General features: G+C 36.9%; 2 protein-coding genes across 2 annotated transcripts in view; one reads left to right on the top strand and one right to left on the bottom strand.

The window, feature by feature from the left end:
• Positions 1–327: 327 nt before the first annotated feature.
• Positions 328–21,026, bottom strand: LOC134538771 (RIB43A-like with coiled-coils protein 2). Its single transcript, XM_063380261.1, has 7 exons — positions 20,804–21,026; positions 18,492–18,632; positions 16,049–16,212; positions 14,200–14,440; positions 6,774–7,001; positions 3,664–3,770; positions 328–1,282 (listed from the first exon to the last, which is right to left on the bottom strand). The coding sequence occupies exons 1-7, from the start codon at positions 20,912–20,914 to the stop codon at positions 1,141–1,143; spliced, it is 1,134 nt and encodes a 377-aa protein (XP_063236331.1). The 5' UTR covers positions 20,915–21,026; the 3' UTR covers positions 328–1,140.
• Positions 21,027–21,281: 255 nt separating this feature from the next.
• LOC134538770 (uncharacterized) overlaps positions 21,282–26,288 on the top strand; it is a 301,464-nt gene continuing 296,457 nt past the window's right edge. The window contains exon 1 of the mRNA XM_063380259.1: positions 21,282–21,643. Within this exon, the coding sequence (XP_063236329.1) occupies positions 21,454–21,643 (190 nt within the window). The 5' untranslated portion in view covers positions 21,282–21,453. The remainder of the gene's footprint in view (positions 21,644–26,288) is intronic.

Below are 26,288 nucleotides of genomic sequence, written 5' to 3'. Positions count from 1 at the left end.
CTTAAAGATTTCAAATGGTGAAAGTTTAAGTATTTTGAACCTTAATTGGATTTCTATGTAGAGCTAGCTATAGAATAAAACTAATTTATCTAATAGACTTTTCAATGGAAGGGAATGAATAAATTGTAATTAGGCTAAACACAAGCACTTTTTATTCCATAAAAATGAAATAATGGTTCTTAATTTTCTTTAAATCTATACACTTTTTCTTTTTTAAAAAATCATACACATTTTCATTTGAAAAGAAGGGAAGCACTTTGACCAATTCCTTTAAAAACTGTAAAATCAATTTTTATGTAATTTTATTTTCAGAAGATGTGTTCATTTCAAAAATTAAAGTTGTCATGAATTTTTTTTTCCTCTTGGATGTATTATGACTGAAAACATTTGTGGGAGTCAATGATCTCAAGGATAGACTCCATAGTTCTTCGTGTACTCTGGAAAATGCCACCCACACACAGGCTGCTGTCTTGCGAGACATCCCAACTTAACAGCCTGTGATACAATACAGCATTGGCCCAGTCTCCTCCAGAAGGGTTGTGAGCCAACAGCAAAAGCAGCAACAAGCATAACCATTTGAATATTAGCCTCTATTGGTCTCTATGTAATGATTACAAAAAATTCAAGGAGAACACATTTCATTTCTTGATTTGAACATTTTGAATTTCATTTTTGCAAAATAAAAGAGGTCCTAGTTTAATTTACTAATGAGTTATTCATTCCCTTTCTTCATTACAAATGAATGACAAAATCACACTACTTACTCTTTTTTTAAAAAAAAATTGTAAAGAATGGAAAAGGCAGTGGTTTGAATTGCCATAACCTTGTCCAATTCGCTAAAGCAAGTTGAACTAGATGGCCAAGAACAAAACTTTATTCATCTCAAATTATTTTTATAAAAGTACAAAATTAGTGTCTGCAAGAACACACTGAGTACAACTTGTGATTCATGTACATATATGGAGATAGTTTTTGTTTAATGTACATAGATATGCAAGTGGGACTAACAGTCCATGAAATTTCAGTGTGCATTCTCACTGTGATTTGGAACATCCGATGAAAGGTTAACTATTTGAGGCAGTGTGTACAGACTTGGTGATGGACAAACACAACACAAACTTACGGCGCAGTTAAAAGTCTTTATCTGGTGGAGGTGTTGAACTGCTGGAAGTATTCTTGCGTAGGCTCATTGGTGAACACAACCTTATCCATGTACTCTTGGCGAGATTTCTGTTCTTCGTACAGTCGCAAGTTATTGTGGAGAATGTTTTTATTAAGTTCTCTGAAAAATAAACAATATATAAATATATATATATATATTTTTGCTTGCGAGGTCAAAGTTCATTATAAATCTTACCCTGACCACCAGCTAAACTGGTATAAACTTAGCAATACCACACGTGTAAATCAAACTTTGAAGTATTAATGCTAGATATATACGTAGCATATACGTAGTAAAAGTTTCTTTAGAAGTCTACTAGTAGACAACTGCTGCATGTTTGTATACAAGTTCACTACACTGCAGTGCAGGTAAACTGATATTCCAAATCTAACAGTTATTTCTGTTAAAATTTTAACAGAATTCAACTTATGGGGGAGGTTCCAACCATTTTTATGACAAATACATTGTGTTGTTTGGTTTTCAAAATTTGGCTTCATGTGAGCATAAATAAAATGGGTATCTGGGAATGTCAAAACAAGCAATGAACAGATATCCGGCTTCACAACCATGTAAAGTTACTGGTGCAAACAGTGGCACACAAACTTGAATTCTGCGGGCATAATAATGGAGACGCTCCACTGTCTGAGAGGCCCGTGATCACAACACAGTGATGTTCAGACGCTCAGAGGGAAGTAGACGAGTTGGGTTCAGACGTTGTTTGGAGTTGGTCGAACAAACTAACAACCAGCCATTTTGATAGTTGGTTGAGGAACTTTTACACGTTGGGCTTTGGGCCATTAATATAGACAAGAATATGCGGTGAACTGCCATAGAACCGAAATAACACCGCAATGCAGGTCATTAACATATAACACCTAAATGTAAATGCAAGTTAATACTCCATTTAACACCTAAATTTAGCTACAAACATTAAATCAATCAGCCATTTGACAAAACAAAACTCAAATTTCAAAAATGTAATTGTTTAGCATGGTAAAATCATTGAAAGTAATTTATTTGGCATGAATTCTAAACCAAAATGTATAACCTAAATAGATTTGCAAATACAATTTTTTTAAAGTGAATATCAAATAAAATTTTTAAAATATTTGTGAACTTAAATTGAATTACGAATTTTCTTCTCAGCAAAGCTGTATTACACTTATGTATCTTATAAAATACAGGATTTAAGTTAATATTTGTTTTACATTTTTAATATTTGTACTGAATAAGTAATTAACTTATTGGGTACCTACTATTTATAACATCATTCAATGAAAATTATAAAATAACAATGCATAATATGAGCATTCACAAAGGCAAAATGATTGCCACCCTTTGATTTTTTTTAAGTACGTAACCAACTTTATTCAAGCAAAGCATATACAACACAAGAAAACTAAATATTCTAGAGAGCGAATATAAGACTTTCAATGTTTTAAAGCTTTGTAAGAAATGTGAAGCTTAACAACAAACGTGAATCTTTGCATCACAAGCAAAGAGCGTCAAATGATACGAATAACATTTCCTGGTGAAGTAAAATCAAATATTAAAACGAGCTTTGATTGATTCACTTGGTCAAAGCTTTGTACAGACCTATTACACATATAATAATATATAGGACCAGATAATTCAAATACAGAAAGAAAACTACGTAGTTTAAAAGTGAAATGACGACATCAATTTATTTATAAGGTTATATTGCATTAAACACATGCACTCAATGTTTGTAGAGTGCAAACAATGTATGCCAAAAATATTAACTTCAAGTTAACATTAATCAAATATAAACACCTTTACAAGAATAGCAACTGAATAGAACATTCAAGGACAGTAATGTAAATTAAAGAGTTGATTACAACATACATACCACAAATTCGAACATACTATATGTATTTTATAATCCCTACAGGAAATTTAACATTTAATAACAGTTCAGTACAATTACTTTTTTATTAAGTATCAAAACTGACTGTCTCTTCAGGTGTGTTTAACTGAGATTTCACTGTAGAATAGGAAAAGGATACAATATCCTAATGCAAGTAAAATTAAATTTTAATACTTGGTCTCGAATGCCATGTCAGTTACTTCATTTTCTTTTTGTTTACTATTTTTTAAATGTTACTGACGCAAATTTATCACTATAACTCTCTTGCAGTTTACATTTAATTACAAATTTTGTCAAAAGATATTTACTTTAGTATTTTCTAATATGTAGTGGTAAAAAGTCATGCAACTGTTCATATTACATTTATGTTTTGTGTGTCATTTTACCACTCGCAAATTAAGTTTAGGAAATATTTTATAAAGTTAGTGAAGAAACATAGAAAGCAAAAGAGCTTTCACAAAAAAAAAATTACAGAAATTTTTTTTAAATAAGAGTAAAGACCATAAAATTGAACAATTAACTCATTAAGCGAGAATGAGCTTTAAGATACTGTTCTGGCCATACGTGTGTTGTTTGTGTGAATAAATTTTTTAAAAGAAATGTTTGAACTGACCTTTGTTTTCTTGTGAGCTCTTGGTCTTTCTTCATCACCAAATTACACATGTCGCTCGAGAATTTGTACCACTGGTTGTTGAACGCTTCTTCCTCTGCCTTGCGAGTCTGAAAAACAATATGCATTACATGCAGTTCCGAAATGCTGGTCTCACTAGGCACCGAACTCATGGCTGATTTTTTAAATTTTAAAACTGAATGCATTGCATCTTGTCAGCAGCAAGGTCATTAGATACAAGCATATACAAATAACATTACCAGAAATGTTGTGAAGGAATCGAATGCAAGCCTTTGCTTGTATTGATAAGGGCAAAACATGATGAAACAAACTCAGGATAGATGGACCAGGCCTTTTTTCCTGATGTGAGAGCAGAACCAGAATGAACCAGAATTCAATGGTAAAAAACTTGTATTTGGTTGATTATTCTACTAGAGTTAAAACTCAAATTTTCTCTTATTTTATTATAAAATTTATATTATTGCAGGGGTATAGCCAGAGTGGATTTTACAAGTGTTGGCCAATTTATTGTGAAATATAAACTATTCGAACTAGTATCTTGAAAATTATAAATTGTAGTATGTGGTTTATTGTATAATAGGGCACAGCTCTCAATCTCTCTACCAAAAACACAATACAACTTGAAGAATGGCTAGCGAACATTTCCCCGTTACACATGTGTCAGCTACTATAAACTCTTAACCAGTATTTCATGAAGAAGTTATAAAATGATTAATTTAAGGAAGATTAGGCCCGTCCTTCTAAAGTTTTTCAATTTAGTGATATAATTTAAATTGTTGACTTCTTTGTGTACAGAGTTAAGGAATGAAAGGGAGTAAATATTTTATAAGCTTTTGTACCTCGTTGCTGAACCTGATTTTACCAAAAGATTAAATTCGGTCACTGCCACGAAAAAATAAGCTATTATTTCATGAAGAAACTTCAAGTGACATAATTGTTACAATAGTAATCAAAAGTTATCGTTAAGTACCCATTGCTTTATTCCTGTGCCATTTCAAGCTTCAACCTACGATACAGAAGCTGTGCGCTTCTGCCCAATATTTGAAAATTAACTGGCCCACCTAGTCAGGGATGTATCTGAGTTAGTTAGGCGGGATGATAAGTGCAATGCTCGCTGGTCCTTCTAGCGCGGTGTCTCCTCTAAGCACAAGGCTCCGAACTGGTGCGGTCTTCTCGTCATTCATACAAGACAAATATAATAATAGAATGGTAACCATAACATGATATGTCAGAGAAATTAAGATAAAGGTGTAATGTAAGTTCCTTGAGTGATTTCAAGAATGAATATGTACCGGGTGTTTTACGCCTAAAAATTATTCTGAAAACATCGGTTTTAATCATATTTGACTCTTATAAAAATTGAGTCCAAAAATGAAATCCTGAAACAGAACTACTCATCCGCCCTCAGCATATTTTTGAATGCTTTTCTTAAATAGACCTCACTCTAGTATCTTGAGCATTTTTCAAATTGTGTGGTTTCTTCTGAAGTGTCCGGCTAGGCGGGGGTCTATCGGCTAAGTAGGATTATTATTATTATTTTTTTTGTTAATCACAGACATATTTTTTAAGAAATACCTTTAAAATTGTACTGCAGAAGTAAAGTTATGTGCACTATCCAGCCATGGAACATAAGATTAACTTCCAGATTGACCTTGACACTAATGGTCAGGAAACAATTTTACTTTTGAATACAGTATTTACCGGACTTTTTCCAAGCAGCTATTAATAACCAATAGAACATTCATTTCGATCGCAGGCTTCCGCGAATACTGTCCAAGGTGGCTTGTCCTGTAGGTTCTAGCTGCATCAAAGGCAAAGAGTTTACTAAAGTTTCATTTCCACATTACAGTCGCCATCTTCCTACTGAAGGAGACTTGCTACCCTGAAGATGGCGACTGCAGTGATGGATGACTGAATCGTCTGCGAACTCTTCACTTTTTCCCCGGCTAGAACACAAAAGCTAAGCAACCTCAATCTACAGAGTATACATATCTGGTACAAATATTAATTTACAATGCTTATATTGTGAAACATCCCTGGTAATTGCAATAAAGCGGTAATTGCAATAAAGCAAAAATTATGGTGTTTAATTGCACTAACAAACATGCAGGGTGATATCTGGCTGGTTATGATTTAAAACATATTTATGGACATATACGCCATTGCTGCTGAATTTCACTTTATGTCACAAATAAACCACAGGAATGGACATGAACACTGCCTGATGATGGGAATAGATGTCGATTCCCGAAATGTCGCAACTGTTTTGTCTTAGGAAGCCTAATGTGTTTGAATGTGCTGTCATCGTTGTGTTTAAGTTGTGTTGTCCTGTTCATTTGTTTTGTTTCGTTAGGTTCATCTGTCGCTGTGTTGTCCAAGACAGTTGCTTGTCCATATTTTCTATTCTTTTTACAACTGCCCTGTCGTGATATTTTTCCTTCCACGGAATTCTCTAGCCCGTCTATGAATTTACCATTTGACATCAGCTGATTTTGGTTTGCTTTGCTTTGTGTTTGTTTATTCATTTTTCTTGCAAAATATTGTTTCTTATCAATGACATACAGTGAAAACCAGCAATGGGGTACATCCATAAAAATGTTTTAAATCAGTCTTCTCTATTCAAAGAACCTCATTCGTTATTTCATTTTTTTTTGTTATTTCTTTAAATTCCTTGCACATGTTGTGTGCAAAATTTTCCCACCAGTTATAAATAAACTTTATTTGTGACGCTATAAAATACTACACAAGTGATTGTATTTATGAATGCTTTCATGACTTCTTACCCCTATGAAATAAAATTTAGTAAACACTCGATAAAAAGAAAATCAGTGACAAAGAAAAATTCAGGAATAATTTTTGTATGATAGAAGTGACAAGTAAACGAAATAACCAACATGGCAACAAGGCTTGGTCTTGTACGCCGGCTTAGGCTTTCCATATAACCTATAACCAGGCCAGATATTCACCAAGTGTCACATAGTGGATGTAAAAAGTCGAGCAAAAGTGATGACACTTACGAACACTTGCACAACTGCGTTACACTTGGTAAACATCTGTTTAAAGTGTTGGAGGGCGATGACAGGCAGACTCACCCGCGCCTCCTCCACCTGCCGCAGCTGCTCCTTGCGGATGTCCTCCAGCTGCCCGCGGCTCATGCCCTTGTACTTGTAGCCGACCACGCGGTGGGCCCCCAGGCTGCTCCCGGCCACGTCCGGGTTCTCCGTCAGCAGGTCGCTCGTCACCAGGTTGTAGACCTCCGCCCGCTCGTCCTCCCGGTCCCGCGCCTCGTCCAGCTTCCGCTCCGCCTCCTGCTCCTCCGCCTGCAGCCACAGGGTACACCTCCCCGTCAGGAATATGTATTTCCGATATTATATTTACACATGTTACTTTCTTCTACTATCTACAACAACATAGCACGCTGAAACAAAGACAGCGCTAATGGTTTAACTTGTGCTTTGGAAACCGAGAGTCAATTCCCCGTTTGAAAGCACGCTGCAATGCTCAGGGGCGCAACAACAGGGGGGGGGGGCAAGGGTATTTTGCCCCCCCCTCCCCCCTCTGAAACCTTGAAGTATTGGCAAACGGGGGCAAAGAAATTGCTGTGTAATCAATTTTTAGATAATAAAACTGCTTAAATAGCACCATTTTACACCTTAAAATCCAAATTTTCCCGAGAAAGGACCCCCGGACCCACTGCTTCAATAGGGGGGATCGATGATTCTTTAAAAAAAGGTATATTGCCCCCCCCCCCCCCCCCCCTTTTGGAAATTTAGTTGTTGCGCCCCTGGCAATGCTAACAAGGCTGAGACACGCTACATCCCCGAGCAGGGCTGGGTCGGCCGAGGAACGACCCCTGGGGGACACGCATGTTCGCAGTGCCATGCACATCCTGCTGCCGAAGCTGCCCCGGCCGTGGATCGTGTACACGGCGCTGCACCTCGCCGCGCTCAACGACCACGTAAAGGTGGCCGAAACAGTTTTTTTTTTTTAATTTATCAACTACAGCAAAGTCTGTTAAGGGGCCCGCCTCGTCAGGGGTGTATGTGTGTCGGTGAGGCGGGACGATAAGCGTGACGCTCGCTGGTGCTTCTAGCGCCGTGTCGCCTCTGGACTGGCGCGCAGTCTTCTCGTCGTCACAGGGCAACTGTGAAACTTGAGCCGTGACAGTAACATTACATGGCGGATAAATGAAGATAAAGATGTAATGCAAGTCCCTTAAGTGCTTTCAAGAATCTGTACTGGTTGTTTTACGCCTAAAATTTACTCCAAAAACATGCATTAACTCTTCTAAAAATACGGTTTAAAAACTTAATCAGATATCAAAAGTACTTTTCGGCCCTCAGAGAACTTTAAATGCTTTCCGTGAGCAGACCCCACTCGGATATCTTGAGTGGTTTTGAAATTGCGTTGTTTTTCCTGAAGCTCTGCGCACCGTGTGTGTGCTCCGGTGGGCGGAGTCCTTAATCCAGATAAGATTTAATAAATAAAAGCAGGATTTTGGTTTTTGTTTTGTTGTTCTTACATCATTTTGTAGGTTAAAAAACTTGGGTCTACTCATACATTAGTATTAAAACTAAAATTAAGCTATAGGAAAAGTTGTATTTATGAAGGAAAAACATTTGTATTCATAGTTTGGCCCATAAAAACTTATTATTGCGTGCATTTTAAGGCATATTCTGTTTAACGTGGATTTCGTTGATTCAGACAGGGTTGGCCCCATCCGAATAGGATTAGCAGGACTCTACTGAAGATATAAAACAACTAAATATAACATACATGATGGCTCATTTGAGAGTTGGGCAGGACTCATGCTACCCTCTACCAACTGAGAGGCAGGGACAGCTTCAAGGCAGGGCAATTGCCCGGGGCCCCACGCTGGTGTTTTTCATGTTTGTTTTTCTTGTTTGCTAGTGCTTGGGGAAAAAAAAAATTAAAATTTTATGAACATAAGAGTACTGGTCAATACCAATTTCCATTCATTATTTAATTTTAGAAAAACTTTCCAATATTTTATTGCCACGTATAATTACGCAATTCTACCAGAATTTGATTGTAAGCATTTATAACACTGATACAAGGATAAATTATCAGGAATGAATATTAAAATTTCTTAAGATCTTAAGACTTACTTAACAAAATCATAATTAAAACTGAATTTCCAAGTTGACATAAATTTTTTTTGAGTTAATCTTTCAAATTTACCAATGATAGGGCCTTCAAAAAAGTAAGTAGTCTAGGCCGCTACAGCTGCGAAGAACAAAAAATATGTTGTTAAAAAAGTCCTACCAATGTGCAGAAAATACATCATTCCATAATTATGTTATATCTTAAATTATGTTTCTATCTGGTAATGAAAAAAAAAATTCAGATAAATATATGCTTATATTTTTCCAGAAAATCTTCTGGACTGAAAAATTCCCTCATATAATTTTCCCACTCACATCTCTAGGCAGGAAAATTGTCATCACGGTCATTTAACTACTTTGCATTTTAAGACTTGGTCTCACTCACTTTCATTTTCTTGTCATTAGTATTGACTATGAGATTTTTCCTGTAAATTTCTTCCGAAAGCTCTGTTGTAATTTTTTTTACCAGGTATTTACTACATTTTATTTGCAAACTTTTAAAACCTTATACAAGTGATTATAAAACTATGAACAATTGTGTAACTTTTGCAGCTACTAGATAATATTTTGTAGACATCTGTTGAAAAAATTTTATCAAAACATAACACGCAAGAGATAAATTTACCGGAAAAGCCCTCAAATAATAGGAACGAAAAGAAAATGAAATAACCGACATGGTGTGTGAGTACTAGCTGTAACTGGGAGTGAGAGGAAATGAAAACCCAATCTTGCTTTTAACAGTTTTTGGGTCATAATAATAATTTTATTATATTTAAAAAATTTGGACTTGTTAAGCCATAGTGTAAAAACTAATGGAACGCCTGAAGTAAACTGGCTGCTGCAAATAGTTTACACTGTGAAGTCATTAAAAATTAATGCTAATTTTTTTTTTGGGTGATAACTAAAACTGTTAATGCTATAAACAGACACTCCATTATGGTCTTTGGAAATCTCTTAAGTCGGCTTTGATGAAGCAACACTTGGAAGGGCTATGAGACCTTTCGAGGCCGGGAATTGAGAGGTCTGTAAAAGAGAAAGCCGAACTGCAAAGGGTAGTGAGGTAAAAAGGGTGAGTGACCACTTAGCGAAGGATAATGGGCGACAAGTAACAAGCTTCGTGTGGCATGGTGTCTCAACACAGAAAATGAGAGTAGTGCAAAGCAATGTTGAGACACAGGCATCAAGCCAAGCTCCACTGGGGACGGAAAATAGCTGATTATTCAAAGTGTGATTACATATCCTACTAATATTAAAAACGCGAAAGTTTGTAAGTATGGATGTTTGTTACTCTTTCACATAAAAACTACTGAATGGATTTGAATGAAATTTGGCCTACAGCTAGCTTATAACCTGGATTAACACATAGACCCCATATTAATATGAAATTCCATCCCTAAGGGAGTGAAAAAGTGATAATTTCATTTTATAACAGAAAAAATCATAGGTCATAGACATACAAATAGTGAGTGAGTGTCATTTCTCTATGTCTGACACACGATCATACACATAGCAAGGTCTGGCAAGTTAATATTTTTCTCCTTGGTGAGACCAGTCCGCTTAGTGGAGCTCGCAGCGGCTAGCAAAATAAAGGAGCTAATAACAGTTTTGTTCTTAACTTCGTCAATAGATAGAGTTGCCTTGAATTTTAAATGCACCATTGTTTGATGCGTTAGTCATGTCTTTAATTTTCGTTTGTTTGTGCCGTATACCATTCATCCGATTGCAATTAAATTTTGGTGATTTGTTATGCGCATGCCCATTAAATTTACTGAGAAGGTATAACTATTTTTCAATAGTTGGAGCACTAATCGTGTCAAAAAATGTGTTTATTTCACGTTATATAACGGCACTTTGTCTGTTTTTGTTGTATAAGTGCGCACGCATGACACAATTTATTTAAATATAAAAGAGAGACAGAGATAGAGTGATATATATACAGGGTTTATCCAAATTCATGTTACAACACTTGAGGGTAGAAAGCTCTTATTATTTGCAACCATTTTTGCCAATAAACATGTTGCTGGAAACGCGTAGTTAAGCCCCTGTAGCCCCAGAAAGAGTCAGCGTAGGCAACCCGTTGTAGAGTGTTATGTTGTGGATGTGCGGGCGTTCGAGTAGAGAAATAACCTTTTAATCGTGGCACAGATTTTAATTTCACTCTGAAATCAATCACAGCTTCGGCTTTGTTTCACAACATTGAAATTGTTGCATACGTTTTAACAACGTGACAGCCTAAAGCAACGGCTCAAAAACACGCCCACCTTGAGCGACACAGAAGTGGCAACGGCGAATCATGTTTTCACGGATACGCTGGAGCATGTGTGGAGTCGACCTTATGATTTTGAACGCTTCAATGATTCGCTGTGTAAGCTCTTCTACCGTTTCTACTGGCGTAGCGTAGATAAACCCTTTTACGTAACCCCACAGAAAGAAATCTAACGGGGTTAGGTCCGGTGACCTTGGCGGCCATGCGACAGGGCCCGCTCGTCCAATTCATCGGTTTGGAAATGTTTGATTTAAATACTCTCGCACTTGCAGGGAAAAATGAGGTGGTGCCCCGTCATGTTGGTACCACATCACACTTCGGACATGCAATGGAACCTCTTCAAGAAGAACTGGTAGTTCGTTCTGAAGGAAGTGGAGGTATCCAGTGCCGGTAAGTCGTGGCGGAAGAAAAAAAGGCCCGATGAGTACGCCGTCAACAATACCAGCCCACACATTAACTGAAAAACGTTCCTGGCGAGCTGTAACACACGTTGCATGCGGATTGACATCATTCCAAACATGACTGTTGTGCGAATTGAGAATAGCGTCTTGAAAGAACTTGGCTTCATCGCTGAATAAAACTGCTAACTCGGGGTTCCTCAATACTCTTCGAATGTACCAACGAGAAAAGGTCATGCGAAGAGGATAGTCCGCCGGACCCATGTGTTGCACTTTCTGAAGGTGGTACGGGTACAAGAGTTGCTCATGAAGAACTCGCCAAACAGTCATTTTGTCAGCGTCCATATCGGAACCTTCTGCCCTTGTGCTTGTATCCGGACCCTCCTCAAATCTCTGAAGTACATCTTCTTCAAAACTGGGAGTACGAACCCTGCGTGGAGCACCAGCATTTGGTCTTGTGACGGCACATATACCAGTATCACGCATTCGCTGAGTAAGTCTTGCAAACATGGTGTGAGCTGGAATCCAACGACCCGGATATCGTTCTTCGTACAGACGACGGGCGGCTCGTCCATTTTGTCTAGCTTCCCCGTAAACAAGCAGCATGTCCGTGTACTCACTAAACGTGTACTCCATTGAGCTCCACTAAAACGTCGCCCTTTTCAGAACCACAGCGAAAGAAATGACACCACGAGTTTGCTTGTACGACAGAACAGCCAACGACATACCACCAGTGATATCAAAACACACTGTGACACTGTGATGTCACGCTGCGCAGTGCTATGGCACGGCACGAACGGAAGAAAAGAGGTGAGAGCACCACCAACGGAAGTAAAAAGGGGCGGGGGTCAGCATTTGACATCGTACAATCCTCTCGAGCGCTGCCCGGCGTCGTAAACACATAATTCACCACAGCATCGTCTGTCTCGCACAAAGCCCAACGGGTTGCCTACACTGACTCTTTCTGGGGCTATGCGTTTCCGGCAACATGTTTATTGGCAAAAATGGTTGCAAATAATAAGAGTTTTCTACCCTCAAGCGTTGTAACATGAATTTTGATACATCCTGTATATAGAGTGAGATAGAGACGGAGAGATAAGTTGAGATAGAGCGAGGTATAGAGAATGAAATGGGTTAGATAAAGATATATACCTATAGATGTATAGAGCTATATAGGGACTTATATATAGAAGATATAGAGATAATGGAAAGTATATATGTAGATATAGAGATAAATAGAGATAGAGAGATACATAGATGTATATAGATGTAGATAGAGATAAATATATATAGAGATGGATAGATGATTTGTATATGTGGAACTACTTCAAACATATTACAAAACAAAACTGAATGAGGCATTGCAATGCAGGTCGAGCATTAGCTAGATAATGGAATCTTTTCAATATTAGTAATCTCTTATTTTTCAGCTTTTTTCTATATCTATACTAATATTATAAAGCTGAAGAGTTTGTTTGTTTGTTTGAACGCGATAATCTCAGGAACCACTGGTCTGATTTTAAAAATTCTTTCAGTGTTGGATAGTACATACATTTATCGAGGAAGGCTATAGGCTATATAATATTATCAATAACATTAGGGATCTTTAATAAAAGGCCAATTTAGAATCAAATGCGTTGGAGGGGGTTAGATACAACATGCAGTACACGTACAAAGTGTATGTTGACAATGCTGCAGGCGCTAGAAGTTTATTTCCTATTGCCTATTAACATTGTTGCCACGCACTAGATGCCTTATCATTCTTAATTTTCCCATACAAGTAAAAAACACCCGTGTGATATTAACAACGAAGCAATCAGTACCTACCCTCATAAGAGTTCAATTAGTATTTAAATATTTTTTATCACTTTAAATCGCAAACCTAAAGTATTGTTTTTTTTCCTCTATCTGTGTTTAATTTGTTTTTTTATTGCCTTTTTTTTCAAGTATATATATTTTACAGACTTGAAACTTCACAGTAATGTTCCTTATGTTACACAGGATGACATTTTCCGATAATTAGATCCCATGGGTGGTTAAAACCATGCAACAATGAGTACTTTGTCTGCATGAGAACAGGATTTTGCATTGCTCATGTCTTCTGCATCTCCATGGCAACGGGCATCGCGCGGCAGTGGCGTACCCACTAGGAGGGGCAAGTATAATGAGCGGCGCAAGAGTGATCTGCCTGTAGACTGCCATAGCGAAGTACGGGTACATCAGTTGTACGTTGCGTGCACGAGTCGGGAAACCATTGGTGCTATTCATTTTCTCTCCGGTACATTATACAGCATTGTAATAAATTTTCACTGAATTTTTTTTTATTTACCATTACTGTAAATGGGAGATGTTGCTTAATTTTTTTCCATTAGTATAGCCGTGCTAAGCCGGGTCGGGCAGCTAGTTGCTTTATAAAGTCTAAATTACATACAGACCAGGTAAATAACTATAAACTGGCAGAACAAAGTCAGTCGGGATCTGAAAGTGATATAAATTATTTTGCACACTTGACATTCAAATTAAGAAGACAATTACTAACTACATCTGATTTCGAAAAAGGTCACCTTCCCCCTGTGTTCAGCCTTGGCAACGCCGGGTATTGCAGCTAGTAAACTGTTATAACTTAGGGACAAATGTACATAGCAATCAATAAATATAACTGCAATTTATAATATAATTAATTGGGCTATCCTTCCCAGACCTCGGTCCTGGCCACACGTGCTCTCACCAAGGCCTTGTTGAAGCAGGCGGTGGCCGCGTCGAGCCGGCGACGGCACTCCCGCTCCGCGGCATCGAGCTCGGCGGCCCGCTGGGCCCGCTCCGCCAGGGCCCGCTGGTGGGCCTCCTCGGCGGCCCGCCGGGCAGCGTCCGCGGCCCGCCGCTCCGCCAGCTGCTGCTCCAGCCAGGCGCGCTGCTGCTGCGCCTGGGCGCGGAGCCTCTCCCGGCCGGCCAGGTCCTCCCCCGCGAACCTGCCCCCCGTCTCAGCTCACCTAAGCCTTCCAGCTCACCTCAACATCTTTCGACTGAGCCTTCCAGCTCACCTCAACATCTTTCCACTGAGTCTTCCAGCTCACCTCAACATCTTTCCACTGAGTCTTCCAGCTCACCTCAACATCTTTCCACTGAGCCTTCCAGCTAACCTCCGCATCTTTCAACTGAGCCTTCCAGCTCACCTCCACATCTTTCAACTGAGCCTTCCAGCTCACCTCAACATCTTTCCACTGAGCCTTCCAGCTCACCTCAACATCTTTCAACTGAGCCTTCCAGCTCATCTCAACATCTTTCAACTGAGCCTTCCAGCTCGCCTCCACATCTTTCAACTGAGCCTTCCAGCTCACCTCAACATCTTTCAACTGAGCCTTCCAGCTCACCTCAACATCTTTCCACTGAGCCTTCCAGCTCACCTCCACATCTTTCAACTGAGCCTTCCAGCTCAGGGTGTCCACAGTTAGTACTTTCGTACTAGATCTAGTACTTTTATAAGTTTTCTAGTGGTCGAGCACAGATCTAGTACTTTTTTCTCTAATATAATATTATTACAGTAACTCCAATATGTTTTATTATCAAGCGTGATTATTTTTAAAAAACTATGGAATGTATGTGTGTGTGTGTGTGTTTGGTGTGATATATTTAAGTTAGAGCATTGCAATGTCATAATAACTTCCCAAATTGTTAAAACCATAACAAATTATAATTTAGTACTTTTTTTTTTTTCAAATCTAGTACTTTTTTCTCGTCTAAGTTGGTAAGAAATATTTTTTTCCTTGTGGACACCCTGTTCCAGCTCATCTCAACATCTTTCGACTGAGCCCAAGTGATCTGGTTTGAGTTAAGAAGGCTTTGAAATGTATAGCTACAAGCTGAAGTATCAGGCATTGCCCGGGCTTTATGTAGAGAGGGGGTAGAGTTTCAAAACGTCGAGTAGAAAGTGATTCTCCTTTCATTTTGGCACAAGGTCAATTGTGAAAAATATCGTCGAGAAGTACCAAAATTCTCCTTTATGGGATGGAAAAGGGTTATGGGGTTGGGATTTCCACAGCTAATGAAATTAATTAGCAATTTTAATAAATCTTAACTCATACCACATAAAAGGTTTTATTTAAATGTATGAAATTCAAGGAATTATCATAGTTTGTACCAAAATAGATTGTATTAATTAGATTCGCAAAAATATTTTTTTTTTATCTTACACCTGTTATTTATAACTCAATTTTTACATTATGTGTTCAACACAAATATTTGCTGATTTATTTTTATTGTTCTGAGTAATTATGTCCTAGATGTACTAGTTACAAATTGTTACATTAAAAATGTGTATCATGCATCAGTCAAAATGACGCTTTCTTGGTGAAATAAGAAGAAAGTGTCATTATTGTTCAAATAATATGATATCTATGAATAAAAAAATATTCATAAAAAATAAAAACAATAACACATAAATTCCAGTTTCAAAAACGAAACTGGCCTGAAAATAAATTCATAAAATCTTGTCTGTACCTGTTACAAACCTACAACCTGTTTCTTGTGGAAAGAACTGGTCCAAAAATTCCACTGGTAAACGTCCGGGCGAGGAATACCTTTGCGCTGAGGAGAGGGAGCAACGGGGGTCATCGTCTGAGACGCGGGCCGGGAGGGCCTTCTTCAGCCCGTCTGGGTCGTAGAGGTCAAACTCCCGACGCTGCTCCGGGCGCTGGTATACGGACCGGAAGGTGTCGATGGCTTTGTTGACGCAAAACCTTTCCTGCGACACACACACAGGTACGTCAGGTTATGACAAAAGGCATGATAGAAAAGAAGTAGATTTTTTTGATGCTTACATCTGCAGAGCTGAAGTTGTATTTTAGTGAGGAATCAAGGACATGTGACATCTCTGACAAGGTTTCTTATTCCTACCGTAAAAATCAATACGTACCTGCTAATTTTAGATCTAGGTCATGTTGTAATGTATTTTTCCCTATTATATACAAACAATGAACATGTGTGATATAAATGGCATAAAATATACTGTTGATAGTAAAAAAAAAAAGCTTGTACAATAGATATAGGTCCAAACTGGCCGAATAGATTTTTGAATATTTACAGGAAAGTTGACATTGAGACTGTGAGAGATGATGAGACGAGTTTCGGACACTGACGGATTAGGTGGAAGAAAACAGGCACACCCTGAGGAAACCCAACAGCTCTCTGCAACATTTGCCATGTTTCCCACTTGCGACAAATTCTGTCGTGACCCCCATGGGATTCGAACCCACATCACCTTAGTAGGAGGCGAATGTTCCGAGACCTCCACAGTGGTTCCCAAAAAAAGAAGCAAACGACAAACTAATATAGTACACCCCCTATACACTGAACTTCTTTATAACAAAAATCTTCTTATGACGAACGGCTTGCTAAGTCCCAGTCAAAACTGCATCCAAAGACCACCACACACGACTTATCGGACTTATCAGTTCGAAGTGAACAGTCGAAACTGTTGTGTGCGAGCAAGGCAGTGGACTGATCAGTCAAAACTGATGGCTTTCCATTAAATCAGACTGTGGGCCCAAGAGACCTCAGTCCGAACTGCCATGTGTGGGAACAGCATCTCACCAGTCCAAACTAAGTTTCTTCTATATTCTAAGATGAAACAATACATCCAACAGCAAGCAGCAAGCAGAAGACTGATCGTGTGTGGGGGACATTTCAGTTTAGTCCAAACTGTCAGTTCAAACTAAACAGTCAGTTTGGGCCAATCATTCCAAACTGGGAGCTGGACTGATTTAGTGTGGAGGTCTTAACACAAGACAATTTCACCTTTACATTACATTTTTCTTCTCTTTCAGATGTAAAGCTTTTATAACAAAGGAACACAGATATTAAATACTATTATTTTTTTTAAATGGCCCAAATTGATCCTATTTGATAAATATATTGAATGAGCATACAACTGTTTTCATGTTAATCGAAACAATAGGAAATAAAAATAATAATAATTTAAATATTTAAAAAAATTCATAGCAGAAACAAAATACTACTACAAAATTATGCAAAAAATACTGAAGAGCGCTGATAAAGTAATGGGAAAATAAACATGATCATCATTTTTAATTATTTCTTTAATCAAATAAATTTTCACAGGATATTATTTGCTGATTAAGTGACACAATTTCGGCTATTGAGAGTTATTTCAGAACTCAAGTAATATAACAAAAGCAATACAACATTTGTGACAGTCATACTCAAAATTTCATGTTTTTTGTCCATAAATAGCGTGTTCTTACTACCCTTGTTTCGTTCCACCTCTTTTTAAAGAACTCCTTTGTAACAAACACACAAAAAAATCAGTGTTTTCAATTTTGTTATATAGAGATAATACTGAAACCCCTGAACATAATTTTTTGCAATCTGATTTACTTCATTTTTACTTTTAATTTTTTAGCCGAGATAATTTTTACAATCTTGATGGTTCTCTGTAACATGGTAAACACTGTGATATCTCTTCTTTTTGATGTTAACTATATGCATTAGTTTATATGCCTAAGGTTACAGTCCAAAGGTCACACATATTATGCTACCTCTGGTTTGTTATTATAAATAACAAAGATGTAAAACTTATAACATGCATACATAACTACAAGCATCCTTTTCTTAAGAATTGAGTAGATCTAAAAATTGTTTGTTGGTAAAGAAAGAAAAAAAAAAGATGAATAATTACACTCCATATGACCTAACTTGGGTTCCTAGCTGCAGAACTTTGATAAAATTTGTTCAATACACCTTCCTAATGATGAGAGCTTCGTTCATTATTTTGAGACTACGCTCTAAAACACAGTCTAAAAAAAATTGCTTTCACAACCTGGGTGATGGCAGACTGGAGCATGACATTTTCCCCCTCAAATTACTGTCACTGGGGAATTTTCATGTCTTTTCAGGATTCCAAGTGAATTCCCCAACATTCCCAGACTTTCCAGAATGTGGACATTCTGTTCCGAGAGAGGAACTTAGTAACGATGTCCCGCTATGAACGGACCAATAACAAACCTCCTCCGCTTGTTTCTCGAGAGCCAAGGCCAGCTGGGCGTCGCGCAGACGCTGCTGTTCGAACGCTTCGTACAGCCGATGTTTCTCCGCCTCCCTCGCCCTTCGCTCTTCCATCTGCATCTTCAGTGCCGCCTCGTCCACCTGTGACAGGAACGCATCAAACACGAACAGTTTCAACCGTCCCCACTCTTGGCGGCCACAGAGGTAAGGGAAGTAAGGGGAAACAACCCCTCCCTCATTTTCGCTCACAAAAAACACTCGGCCCCCACGCTCCGAGTTCGGGTCTTACGTTCACACGCTGTAAGGGAACTTGTAGTGCGACGAACAAGTATGTAAGAGTGTACATTTGCATTTGTATTTATTTGTTCCACTGAGCCTTATGGTTGGTACCACAAGGTTATGAAAAAAATTCCTTTTGTAGGTATATGAGTCAGACCAATATCTACATTTTACAAATCCAAGAGCATGCTGAAATCAAAGCGAGACATTAAAAACCGAAACACACATTTGCAAAAAAAAAAAAATGTACATGTCCTGTGCGTATAATACTAGTTTTCTGACGCGAAGCAAATATCAAATTGATTTCTAAAATCCTACAAGTGAAAGCACGACAGAAAGACGTGAATATCCCCGCCCCTTGTTGTAAGAGAAACACATAACCTGTTGAAGGGTGATTGACCTCAGTTTTAGGGTGACGGGGTTGTAAACAGGGTAAGGTGGCCTTAAATTTGTAAAATTTTATGATGTTTGTGGGGAACTGGAAAAGGAAGGGGAGTGGCTAAAGATTAGCCACTCAGAGCGCTAACTGCCTGGAATCAAGGCCTGGAGGGGGGATGGGGGCAAAGAGGCAACGGCTCATTTCAAGCCCTAATTTCATTTTTATGGAGGGTATACTTATGTTTATTAAATATTTAAATTCATATATTTAACTTTCCTTTCATTAAAGTTGTATGAAATCATTAATGTTCTGAATTGAGACCACAAATTTATAAATATTTACTAATGATAAGTCTTTAGTTTACACTGTGATTCTGGATTAAATAACTCAACAGAAACGAATTGAAAGAACAGCAGGAAACACACATCTCCTGCAGTGAAACAGCATCTGTTATCTGCTTCTACCAACTTTCTAGCCATAAAAACAGGCAACAAGTGAGACGCAAATCTCTTAAAACATCCATATTTAAAAATAATCTACGATCTACTTATTCCTAGTATTAATCATGGTGAAAACCATATCCTTCTATGAACATGCTACTAGAAAATACTGTTTGAGGTAATGAAATAATAAAATTATATATAGCCTTCTTGTTTTACCAATGATTATAAAAAAGTAGGCATGTAAGTATAAAAAAAATCATTTTTTTCTAGTGTAAGTGCTCTTCTAAAAAAATTTAAATAAAATTCTGGACATGGTATTTTTAAGTTCTTTCATTACGTTTGATGATTCTGTAAAATGGCATTAAGATATTTCAAGTAATTTACTATTTAGAACACTTTTAAAGTTTTTTTAAAATTAAGTTGGCTAAATTTAAATATTGGTAATATGTTGTGAACAATTGGTTGGGTTAGGTTAGTTACATTAAAAATACTGTAAATTGGTGTGAATAGTTGGTTAGGTCAAGTTTGCAATATTTAATACTTAGCTGTGTTTTTCGGGATAAGTAATACTCAAAAATACAATTTTTTGTTTTTTATTTGGGATGAGCTCTTACTCTAAGAAATTACCTAAATACCTAGGTTACGTTTAAGTTAACTAAGATGTAGGCTAAAACACTATTGTTTTAGATGAGTAAAAATTAAGGGTGTGTGGACAATCGTAATCTATCCTCACAGCTGTTGATGAAACTTGAAGGGGAATAACTGATGCATAGACATAGGGCGTAGTTTTTGTGGTAGAAATCTCTGCCTCTTTTTCAGGAGGACCTGGGTTCTAATATATATCCATCCATTCTGATTTAATTTTTCATATTGTCCTGGAATAATTCTAGATTACCATTTCATTTATGGGGCGATTCCTTATCATACACCAAATCGAATTCCTTCCCCAATTTATACCTTAAGACAAAACATAAAGCCTTAACAATAAACACTGCAAAGTACCATTACTTTATGCGATTATACAATATAAAAGTTTGATATATTACTAATTTATTAATAAAATTCATAATATTAAATCAACTTAAGATGAGGAAAGAACATAAAATATAGAGATGGTGAGTATAGGTGGCTACATTCTTGCAACCGCACATAATGAGAAATATTTAAAAAAATTAATATTGCAGAGTATAATTATTATAAATTGTGATTACCCCGATAACTCTTTTCCTCGCATCAAAAATTCTGGCTCTTCGCTCAACCTCAAATCTTCGGCGTCGTTCTATCGCCGCCGCTTCTTTCAGATCCTTTTCTAACATAATCATTGTAACGTATGTGAGTCAATTTAGGTTTTGTTAGTAAAATAATCTCCGATAACGTTTAAAATAAAAATACACATTAAATAAAAATTGTTTTCGTATTGCGGTTGCTAGGGGTTCAGAAGTGCAGCCAACATAAAATGTTATTAATGTTAACGTACAATGTGGTATTAAACCACCTGGAACATAGTGAACCTTGTAGTTTTTATATTTTTCTTAGAAATATAGGACAAATTTTGTGCATTTTTACAGTATTTACACACTTATTATGAGACAAATTGAAGAAAAAAAAGTATTTATTACAGTTGGTCAACTTGATGCGAATTGCATTTCATTTGTTGTCAACAATGGCTAGAAAGTTGGTAGACTCGAGTAACAGATGCTGTTTAGCTGCAGGAGAGGTGGGATATTGTTTCCCGCTGTAGTTGCGTTGTCGTCTGCTTGTGAGTTTGTTTTCGTTCGGTATATGCTTTTACAGCATCACGGCGTGGAGGAACAGTACTAAAGTCGTGGTTAATCTGATCTTGCATGGAACACCGAAGAGAATGACTTCGAAGAAGGTATACGGGAACAGAAAGTTTTATTCGTTGCCGGAGGAATATTCCTTGCGTAGTTCTAAGCTTCGTCCTGCTTACGGTTCAAAAAAAGAGGATGCAAATAAACTGTTGAAGTACATCGACGATAATGTGATTGGAAAACACACTACATTTGCTGGACCATATGGACGACGAAAAGGTAGGTAAATTTTTTTTTTTTTTAAATATTGATAACTGCACGCTGCCAACAGTATTTTTTTGAATGATTGATTGTTACACTTTCGATTGGTCTTTTTACTCGGGCATATTTCACATTAAGATGGTTACGAGTCTTCATGGAACGTAAAATAGTTTAGTGGTGATTAACACGGGAAGAATTGTGTTATACGTCAAGCATTCCTCGTTTCAGGAATATTTAACATAATCCAACCCTCTCCTGTATATAAAAAAAATATATATATAAAATATTACCGTTACTAAATCCATGGGTAGATAATGGGTTCAGTTGAGTTGGTTAGTAATCATTAAACAGATCAATTCTTGCCTCTTGCGTTAAAATACTTGCCGCTAAGAACAGCATACATATAAGACACGATTTATAAAAGGATTTGTGTTTTACATATGTGCGTAGATACGGGGAAACCCTCCCCCCCCCCTTTTTTTTTATTGAAATCAAAAAGCCTCTCTCGGAGAAGGCCTGCTTGCTCTTAAAATATTGTATCTGAGAAATTGGTATGATAAACGTTAGCCTCCCCCCTTCATGTTCCCCTTCCTGTGAATTGTACAGATTTTTGCCCTTTTTTTATATAACCAAAAGTCCAGAGTTTTGGGTAGATTATGTTCTCGGAGAGCACCGGAACAAAAAATATGTAAGAAGTCAACACGGGTCAAAGGTGATGAGTCAAGGAACAAGTTAAGGCCGTGTCACTAAGGCTCTGCTACAATTGACTTGTCCCTTGGTCCCTTGGTCCGTCATGGCAGTTTGTCCCATGCTCTCATGAAAATGTGCTGCCACAACAGTTGTGTCCCAAGTTGTCCAAATGTAAACATTTCAAATACCACCACTAGAGTGCAATAGTTTTGGGAGACAATTTAACGTTACTTTTTTATATTTCTGAACTTGTGGTCGTTTATTATATAAGAGGCCACAAAATCCCGGAAAATAATGTTTTATAAACAACGAGCATATTATAATCAAAGGTGTTCTGGTAAACCTACATAAGAAATTAAATTACATCTGAATTAGCGATTTAAAGTTATAAACATATCACGAAAGCATTCTAACATAATTCAATCGAAATGAACCCCGAGGAAGATGTATTTTTTGCACATTTATTTATGTTCATGGTTTCTGCATTCTTCTACTTGAAATTTGGGAGACGCAGACGACGGTACTGGGCCCACCCCATAAATTGAACAGCACTTATTAATATCTCGCCCGTAATTATTTCCATTTTAGCTCCACGGAAGTCAATTCACAAAAAATTCACAAAATTGACTGTTTATTTTTGTATACTTTACAACTACTATTTTCCCGCACGCTTATGTATTTACATTTTTATTATATTTCATCGATGTTAGTTTACTTCTTGTTCGCATGTTTTTAAAGTTCTTCCAGCATGGGACACATCAATAAGGGACAAAATTATAAAAGTTCGCCATCTGCATGGGATACGGTGGGATAGGGACGAAGGGACAAGAGACATGACATCACAGGTCACGTTGACCAATCGGTGAGTAGTGTCCAACGGACATTTGCATGGGACAAGTCAATTGTAGCAGGGCCTTTAGGAATGCTCACTCTCACACTTCTCTTGTTCAGCTTACTGTAGCCCGCTCTCGAACGAACTGACAAGTCACCCGTGGCTGCGCCCTCTGCAAACATTTGTAAAATCAAACTATTTGCCATAATTTAACACTGACCGAGTAGTTTTGAAAAGCCTTTCAAGTGTCCAAAATGTATTTACACGAATAATATAGCAAACTACTAAATATTAAAGAAGCTATTTCAGACCGAGAGTTAAATATTTATTTTCAAAACAGTGATTTTCCCAAAAAAAAAAAAAATTAATATTATATTCCTATTTTTTTTTTTTTTTTTACATATTGTCGGGTCTGCACACTTGCTATTCGTCAGTGTATCATTCTTCTGTAGAATTAACCACATAACATACTTAATAATGCTATTAAATAAAATCACATAGTCCCAATCAAATTGCTTAGTAATTAATATTCAGGACCAACACATTATTCTATTTTTTTTATGACAAACAGAAAAAAATACAGTATTGAATTCCCTTGTGGTTATTTGTACATCGCATACTAAAGATTCAAATACCACACATATTTTAATCACACACTCTTGAACATGGCTAATGCATACGATCAAAACAAAATGAAAATTGGTTCATAGCATACATCATTTTTCCCAACAACCTATAGGCTACCTCGTTATAACCCAAAAGTTTTTTTTTACGATTTGAGAACCAAAATGGCTCCCAAAAAAAGGGAACATTAGTGGGCTCTTTCGGCTGGGTGGGATTCTGCCTAAGAAGTCTCTTGATGCAGTTAGGTATATTTCGAAGAAATACTACCAATTTTAGCCGTCACCATGGTGTGACTTCCGGAAAATTTGTATATACGTAGTTTTTCGTTTCATAGTCCATAGGTATATCTCAAAATACGATAACTGCCATAATTTTGCATGATACATAAAATAAAGTAATGGAAAATCTCGGTTGAACTCTTTATTGGGCAAAATCCGACTAAAGGGGTATATAGGGGGAAAGGCTTTTTGAAAAACAGAAAAATTGCTATAATCCCTTAATATGAAAAATATTATATCCGTTCGAACTAATTATAACTCGTAGGAGTAATACCAAAAACGTTTGTCGAAATAAATTGTTGATACCACCAAGCATAACTGCAAAGGGTGGAAAAAACAAGTTTGGGAGGACAAAAAAATGCATAACTCCCTTAGTAGGCAAACCATCGAATCCGTGAAAATTGTTTGTAATTCTTATAATTTTTATCTAAAACTTTTGTCTGAAACAATTTTTGATAATAAACATTTCTGCAAGGAGTTGAAAAAAAGGATGTAGAATTAAAAACAAATTATAATTTCTTTATGATGTACGCTATTAAATCGGTATTTATTTATTAAGAAACTTTAAAACATTATCTACAACTTTCGTCCGAAATAATTTTTCATACGACCAACCATTACTGGGAGGGGTGGAAAATAACAGGGGTTGATGAATTAAAAAAAAAAAATTAATAACTCCCATAGTAAGTACCTACACTATCAAATCCGTTCAAATTGGTTGTAAACCTTATAAATATTATCTTATATTTTTCCAGAAACAATTTTTGAAAAGATATACCACCCTGCAAGGGGCTGAAGAACCAAGGGTTGGGATAAGTAAAAGAATTAATAAAATTCTGTATCATGTACAGAAATACAAAAAATAAATAATAACTTTTTAGTAGGTATAAAATCAAATCCTTTATGTTTTATTGCAAAAAATTCTAAGCATTATCTAAAACTCTTGGTTGAAATAATTTTCAATGAATTAAAATAGGTGTTGAAATTTTAAAAAAAAATCCAAAACTTTAAGACTATCAAATGCGTTCAAATTTATTTTAAACCATATACGTTATATGTTATCATAAACCTTGGTCCAAACCACATTTTTATACAAGGGATGAAAGTGTTAAAAAGTAAAAAAAAAAAACTACTTTAGTGGGTATAATATGAAATTCTTTGTAAGCTATTCAATGCTGGATGTATTGAGTTAAATACATTCAAAAAATTTTCGCTGCATGGAATATGAGAAAATATTGTATTTATCATTTTTTTAATATTGAGAACATATAGGATGTCATGTTCATTAAGTTCTTAAAATGGTCCAGATGTTTAAGTTTTCAGAACATCTCCAGAAGAAAATGTTACTTCGAAATTTACCTACGCTTGTAGGCTTTGCCCATAGGCATTTATTTTAGTGAGCATGTTATCTGATAAGAATTTATTCGCTTGCACAAAAATTAACGCGAGACACACAGACTGTAGCTTGGCACCAATATATTTATGCGTCACTGTAGAGAAATCAATAATTCCTTCTTCGTGTGAATATCTTAAAAAAAAAAAAAAAAAACGATGAAAATAAGGTCCTGGGAATTATTCACAAGCTTTGTAATTCATGTTATACTAATTTATTTGCCAGCATTTAATGTTCATGCAGAACAGTACCTTTACATTGATGAAATTTCTTAAGTGACAAGTGTGTGTGGATATCAGCTGATCTGTCTGTTTATTAATGCATCAGCATCAGTTTTGGTGCAGTAGAGTATATTTAAAAAAATAGGTAACGATATTCGGCTTCATACATACATTTGTTGGCCTGAACGTCTTATGGGAGTCGTGTGTTTGATCTCTGGGTGATTTCCCCCCCCCCCCCCACCTCCCTTCCCATTTGGTTCCTTTACTAAATGGTTTTAGCATCCCTACTCCGGGAGAATGCTGGTGCATTTCGTACTTATATACCTCCGCTGTTCTCTACCCTTCTATGTGCTGTCTATGGATTGACTTCAAGTTGTTTCCAGCATCCCCTTAAGCCCTAGTAAATTTTAAATATACCTCAAACTTATGATGGGATGGGAAAGAGTTTACAAACGCCTGCAATTTCAACTGTGTGAGGAGCCACGTCGCCCAAGGCTACTTTAGAACGCCTACATGTCAAAGTGTGCTAGTGCCAATAGTAATGCAGTGTTCAAATTTTTTGACGTGACAATATCTACTAAATCGATGAACGCCGGCTGCACGCACGAAAAAGTGTCCCGTTACA

This window comes from Bacillus rossius, chromosome 14, assembly GCF_032445375.1.
Source record: "Bacillus rossius redtenbacheri isolate Brsri chromosome 14, Brsri_v3, whole genome shotgun sequence".
Classification (NCBI taxonomy): domain Eukaryota; kingdom Metazoa; phylum Arthropoda; class Insecta; order Phasmatodea; family Bacillidae; genus Bacillus; species Bacillus rossius.
Note: the sequence above shows the minus strand (reverse complement) of the source record. Positions and strands in the feature narration are given on the sequence as shown.

Coding starts and splice junctions, on each gene's coding strand:
- LOC134538771 (XM_063380261.1), bottom strand. CDS start 20,914: ATGATTATGTTAGAAAAGGATCTGAAAGAAGCGGCGGCGATAGAACGA. Junction 18,633..20,803: donor CGAGGAAAAGAGTTATCGGG/GTAATCACAATT, acceptor TTCCTGTCACAG/GTGGACGAGGCGGCACTGAA. Junction 14,441..16,048: donor TCCCTCTCCTCAGCGCAAAG/GTATTCCTCGCC, acceptor GACGGGGGGCAG/GTTCGCGGGGGAGGACCTGG.